This window comes from Solanum tuberosum, unplaced genomic scaffold, assembly GCF_000226075.1.
Source record: "Solanum tuberosum cultivar DM 1-3 516 R44 unplaced genomic scaffold, SolTub_3.0 scf00009, whole genome shotgun sequence".
Classification (NCBI taxonomy): Eukaryota; Viridiplantae; Streptophyta; class Magnoliopsida; order Solanales; family Solanaceae; genus Solanum; species Solanum tuberosum.
In genome coordinates, this window is record NW_006238935.1 from 1111856 (window position 1) to 1118469 (window position 6614).

A 6614-nucleotide genomic window follows, 5' to 3' on the forward strand; every position below is an offset into this window, starting at 1 on the left:
CGTATGTGTGTGGCATTTCCTCAAACAATTCCTTTCCTGAGCTTTGGTTTTTACAATTTATTGAAAACATAATTTTGCACTAATAACTAAACATATGTAGAAAGCTAGACGAAGAAAATTAGAAACTAACCATGAATGATTGACATAGACAGGGATAACATGCTACTTGGCCAAGTAACTCCACAGTCCACTAACAAGGGAGGTTAACATAAAGACCAGAATCGGAAATAAGGCATAACTTGAAGACGGAACGTGCAACTTGGCTCAAATGAAAAGCTCTATCAATTATCGGTTAACTATGACGACAGAATGATTTGTGCAAGTTGCCATTGATACATCATGTGTTTATAGAGAAACTAATAATGGATAAGAACCAAAGAACAAATATGAAAATGGATATGAAACATGATGACTGAACCAACTTTTCTTCTATACAACCAACATGTCTCGTGGAACAGATTGTACAGCCTCTAAAGGAAACAATAAACGCCATGTTCCCTGAGAAGTAAAATATATCTGGTTTCTTTTCATATGAACATACATTCCTATGGAATCTGAGCAATCTCAACCAAAATCTTATGCAGCGACTGTGGCTTCGAAAAGAATGGGCAATGGTCGCTGCCTTTGATCTTGAAAACACCTCCAGGAGGATTTTCCCTCAAAAGTTTTTCTTGAACATCTGGTGAAAGAGCATGATCATCCAATGTCTGGACATAAAATCTATGACTTGTTCCATATTTGTCAGGTGTCAATGATAGCTTCTCCATTATTGGACCAAGAGGAATTGCTCTCATTGAAACCATTGCCAAAGCAATATCCTACAGGAATGATAGGTACCATGAACATCTGGATGAGCATCAAATACATTCCACATATTTCTTCACAATAATTTTGCAATATTGACTACAGGAAAATTAAGTCAGTCAAAAGGAAGAAAGAAAGGCGACATTCTAATCCTCTATGGTCCAGTTCTCTATGGTTTTATCACAAGGGACCATCTTGAAAATTCTGTTATCTAAGCGTATCTTCAGTAGACACAAAAGCTACTAATTAGTTGTATGCTTTATTTTACACTCATTAGGTGCTTTTAGAATCTCATCAATGATTTGTGATTGAAACCAGCACAAAAGAATATATTGCTCATGCTCTTAGAAAGGTCGTAGGTCAGAACAACAAGAATATATCTGTGAAATAACCATGGATTAAAAATTATTTACCCCCTCGATCCAAAAAAATTTTGCCATTTTGACTACTCAAAACATGAACGGAAATTTGGTCAAGGCATCATCAAAAAAAAAAAAAAAAATCCTCCATGTAGAAAATTCTAAGCCCATTATCTATTTGTGGTAGTTTATAACTTTCATCTTCCAACCTATTTAGGGGTAAAGTCTGCGTACATCTTACCCTATCCAGTCCCCACTTGTGGGATTATACTAGTATGTTGTTGTTTGTATCTTTAAACCTAAAAAAATTAGTTTCAATCTTTTTATTAGAAAAATCTCTCAACCTAAACTTTCTTTGAACGTAATTCTAAAACCGAATCCCAATTTGATCATTGAAGGTTGAATCTGCGGCAGACATTTCAGGACAGAAGGAGTACTTCAGCCTTCACCAACACTGAACGTTGGAAGTGCTTCTAAACTTTATTTTTTATCTTGCTGTTATTCACTTGAAATGGAGTTGCTTTAACGTGTATGACCCAAGTAAAGCTTATAACTCACCAGAATTATCATGTCGTACTACCACTACCACTCCCAGCCGTCAACAAAGAAAAGGAAAGTTGGGGAGGAGGGAGGGAGAGCAAGAAAGTGGGAAGATGTACTAGGTGATGCATCTGTCTTCTGCAAACGAAGTACTAATAGCATAGCTTGAGAAATCAGAAAGCACATGCATTTGCAGCACACTAAGAATGATAAATTAGCATAGATAACGGAAGAAGTTCTCCCGAGGAAGTACCTTTGCAGGAGATTGATTGAAATACAGCCCATGCATCTGCTCCTTCTCAAACATGAAGCCAGTAGGAGGCTTCTCTTTACCATTCCCATAAATTAAAAACTTAGACTCCTTCATGAAAAGCTCTGCCGAACCAAGCTGCAAAATAGACCTCATGTAAGCACATCATGGTGGAAGTATTCTATAACAGTAATACACTAAAATAGCATTTCAGATGCAGGTTTATTATGGGAAGTGAATGATTCCTTTGAGATGTTCAATTGATCGGTTATCATGAAAGAGGCTGTGAACCAACAACAAGTGGTACAATATGTATCCTATCCTTTTTGACCTCGTCAGTTCTCCACGATGTGTATTATGATATGGATGCACAGAGATTCTCATTCAGTATTCAAAAGCTCACTTGTTGTTATTCCAATTTGTTAAAGGGTTAAAGTTCAAAGTTTCAACACATTATAATATGCTTCAGAAGATGGGAGAAGAAAATGAACTGGTCAGTCTTGGGCTGGATTGCAATGTGGAACAGTTCAAATGCTGAGAATTCTAGTCAAAAGCTTACAGCGCTCATGTTCCCATTTTCAGTCCTTTGCTTTTTCTTCCCATGTTTCGGTCTATTCTCTTGTCACTCCTCTATAATCAAGGTGAGATGATCTATCAAAAGTTGCACCAATGGTTGTCACACAAACAAGGACAGCATTTTAGGAAAGAGAAATAGACTTTTGTAAAAGCTTGAACATGTTCTCAGCCAAGAAAACTTGGTAAGGCTCTAAGGTAGAGAAGAAGCACCACAGAAACTTGTTGCCAAAAAAAAGGATCATTTTTGTAGCATTTTTTATATTATTTGCTCTACTTCAAATAAAAATAAAATAACCTAATGTTGAATAGGGATGACTTCTGCTCCAACAAAGACAACAACATACCCAGTGTATTCCCATAAGTGGGGTCTGGGGAGGGTGGTACGCAGACCTTACCCATACCTTGTGAAGGTAGAGAGGTTGTTTCCAATAGACCGTCGGCTCAAGTGTATCAAACCCAGGAAAAAGAAGAAGAAAACAATGGCGAAAGCATATCTAAGAAAAAGTACAATGTTTTAAAAGGGGGTCAAGTGAACTCTTATTCTCTTCCCCAAAAAATAAAATTACTTTCTGACCTGTGTTCCACATTTGCTGTATTTTTTTCTTCATATTTTATTACTTTTAGCTCTTTATGCAACAAAAATTGTACAGCAACTCTATGAACCTCAATCAAAACGAAATGGTGCTTTTAGGAACCATGACTGCAAACTCGGGGCAATCATGAGTCTACTCATGATGTTGTATCTGTATCCTTTTTCCACATACACACTGGATCATACTCATGATGTGGTATCTGAATCCTTTTTCCACATACACACTGGACCAATTTTTATTCTGCTCAAATTCTCCTATACTACTTCAACCAAAATAAGTAGTTTTAGACAATGCATTACTATAAAACAAAATAGATTTTTAATTCAACAGAATAGTAAATCAGGAACAGATTGTCAATGGTTTTCAAATATTTAGACAATTTCAGTTGTATAGGATATCTACCTCTTCGGCAAACACATCAAAAGGCCTCTGTCCATCAGATATCATTGTAGCACAAATAAATATTGCTTTCGCAATTTTCTGTGGGAAAAGCTCCAAGGCATAGGAAACACAAGAACCTCCAATACTGTGACCTACCAAAATTACCTGAAGGAGAACACATAATCATTTTTAGGTTAACCACAACGTTAGTCCTTGTTGAAATTCATTCATAGTAAAATAATCAATAAGAAGTGTGCCACATATCTCATACCTTTTCATCCTCAGGCAAGTTTTCCAGATAATCAATCAATGGTTTTGAGTACTCCGCCAGTGTTGTAACATCTTTTGTATCTGTCAGATCAATCCCAGATCCAGTGAGATCTATGGCAGTGGGAAGCAATCCTGTTTCCTCCAATAGAGCAATAGTTTTGTACCAACACCAAGCTCCGAATCCTTCTCCATGTACCAAAATGAACTTCTTTGTTTTGATGCTCTCCAAAAATTCTGGTAACTTTACAGCATAAATTATGTAAGGCAACTAATAGTGACACGTGAACATTGTCTAAATTTATAAAGATTCAGTATTCTTTTTATCTTTTCTCAAAACTGCTATGTAAAATCCCACAGAAAGTGCCGTCTCATTTGACCTAGATCTAATTTCTGTTCTTCATGTAAGCTACTTTTATTTATATATGTCATTCACATAATTTAGTACAGTAAAGTACGTAACACAAAACAATAATCTAAGAATTAACAGATAAGAGGAGCCTTGTAGAGAATAGGAATATCTTATAGCAGCAGATAACAAGGTATAAACTAGAAAGCGATGGGCCATCTACTCTGGTATCGTCCAACCTAGGTATTCAGAATGGCATATATAAGTTGCAACCATGTCTGGACGGAAATCTGAAGAAATATTGTTCCTGGTAAGCTTTGCAGTAGACTAATGACGAACAAAGTCAAGAGAAATTACATATGCCACTTAGGATAAAGTTTCCCTTCATCTATCATGTGAATTGCAAGTACTCGCATAGACGATCCATCTATGATGTGAATTGCAAGTATTCGCTCAGACTATCCATCTATGATGTGAATTACAAGTATTCGCTCAGAGAATCCATCTATGTTGTGAATTACATGTACTCGTTCAGACAATCCATCTATGACGTGAATTGCAAGTACTCGCTCACACAATCTGTACAGGTATACACAAGACGACAGAGCAAGAAAAGGAGATTGACTTTTAGGACCTCATATCAAAACCATACACAACAAAATTACAGTCTAGGAAATAGTATATACATAAAAAAATTTAAAACCCAAAAGAGAAGAAAAGTAAACAAGAAATTAGCCAACCTTATACTTTCAGGCCCTGGGAGTATTCAACCCTAAACTTCCAAAATCAAAGGAAATCCCAAAAGAAATACTTGTTAAACATCTTATAAACATAAAATTAGCAATGTAATGCATCACCAAAATTAAGAAAAAGATGCGTTTTGTCTTTTGAGAGTTTGTTTTGTTCTTTCTTTTTTCTAAAAAAAATCTATTTGGATAGGGGGAAAAGTTTTTACTTTTTGTACACTTTACACTTTCCCAAATTTTCTACAAAATTCTAAAAGAGAATCATCATTTCTACCACAAATTCTACAAAATACAAAACAAGAAAAAGAGACAAAAAAGAAAAAGGCTAACTTTTATGAGTTCCATTGTGCTACTACCCCATCAAACTCATAATAACAGAACTGGATATACACCAAAAAATAAGAAATAAGAAAATACATTTAAAAAAAAAAATTAAAAAAAGAAAAGTTCCCACCAGAACCAGTCTTTCAATATACATATCCATAGATCCCAAAATACTGTTTCAAAATAGAAGTGACCAAACATTAAAATAACCGCAAGAGAAAGGGAAAAAAAAAAGCAACTGTATAAAAGAAAAGGTTTGAGAAATAATACCTGCTTAGAATTGGATTCAGACAAATCAGTGCGACGGCGAGAAGTAGTGGATCCAATACGTCTGGAAATTGACCCCTCAAATCTTTGAGACAACTGATGCTGCTGAATTGCCATTGACAAAGCTTGTCTATGCAATAACTCCTCTTCTACTAACGACCTCCTCTTCGATCTCTCCATTCTTTTACTCCTTGACCCTATTCCATTCCTCCAATTTTCCTTCTTCGTCATGCAAATAAATCGATTCCCCATCTTTTCAAATTCAATTCCCCGCAATTTCCTCAAATTGGTCTGAAAACTAAATTTTGTGCACAACCCAGATTCTATTGTGCTTTAAATTTCACAAAATGGAGATTCACGCACAAATCAGATACTGTTTTTGCTCAAAAATCCTACCAGAAGTGAATCTCAACTGCAATAAATGAACTTTTTGTGCAATACCCAGATACTGTTTCGCTTCAAAATATGTGAATTTCGATTGCAAAATGGTTAAGTCACTGGAATTGGCCACTGAGTATGGGAGTGGGAGTAATGGGAACTGCAAAAACGACGACGTTGTTAAGGAGTAGGTGGTTTTTAATTCATCATGGATTTGATTGTTTGTGAGCCCAAATTCTGGAAGAATCAACTTATAAATTCCAACCGCATATACAAGCAAATTTTAATGCTGTTTTCTCTTTTTATTATTAAAACGTTGAAAATTCTTCCCCCGCTATTTTGATTTTCATTTATTTATTTCTTTTATACTAGCTGTCAAAAAAAAAAAAAATACACAAAAGATCGATTTTTTCCACAAAAATTCATACTCCCCGTCCCTCCTCTTCAATTTATATTAGGTAGTGTATTGCAATCATACAAGCGCCATATGGCATAATGTCGTTTATGTGAAAGCTTACATAGGAAAGAAGACTAGCTTTAGTAGAATATATTTTAGATAAATGTGGAGAGTTTTCATGGTAGATTCTAGAATATCATAGATTTACATGAAAAGATTTTGAAAGATTCTTAGATTGTAGAGTATTCTGGAAAAGAAATTTATTTATAAATATGTAGGAATTTATTTAACAATTACTATTTACACATTAGCTCCTATGTAAGTAGTATAAATGGAGGAGTATCCATTTGTAAAATCATTGGCAATCCTCTTGTGTTCTCTCT

At 35.2% G+C, this 6614-nt stretch overlaps 1 protein-coding gene across 1 annotated transcript; it reads right to left on the reverse strand.

Moving 5' to 3' along the window:
* Positions 1 to 264: 264 nt before the first annotated feature.
* Positions 265 to 6120, reverse strand: LOC102603661 (putative methylesterase 14, chloroplastic). Its single transcript, XM_006339292.2, has 5 exons — positions 5460 to 6120; positions 3775 to 4014; positions 3525 to 3668; positions 1957 to 2091; positions 265 to 818 (listed from the first exon to the last, which is right to left on the reverse strand). Exons 1-5 carry the CDS (start codon positions 5706 to 5708, stop codon positions 546 to 548), a joined length of 1041 nt encoding a protein of 346 aa, XP_006339354.1. The 5' UTR covers positions 5709 to 6120; the 3' UTR covers positions 265 to 545.
* Positions 6121 to 6614: the final 494 nt, after the last annotated feature.

Coding starts and splice junctions, on each gene's coding strand:
- LOC102603661 (XM_006339292.2), bottom strand. CDS start 5,708: ATGGGGAATCGATTTATTTGCATGACGAAGAAGGAAAATTGGAGGAAT. Junction 4,015..5,459: donor CTGAATCCAATTCTAAGCAG/GTATTATTTCTC, acceptor TATGCTGTAAAG/TTACCAGAATTTTTGGAGAG. Junction 3,669..3,774: donor ACTTGCCTGAGGATGAAAAG/GTATGAGATATG, acceptor GTTCTCCTTCAG/GTAATTTTGGTAGGTCACAG.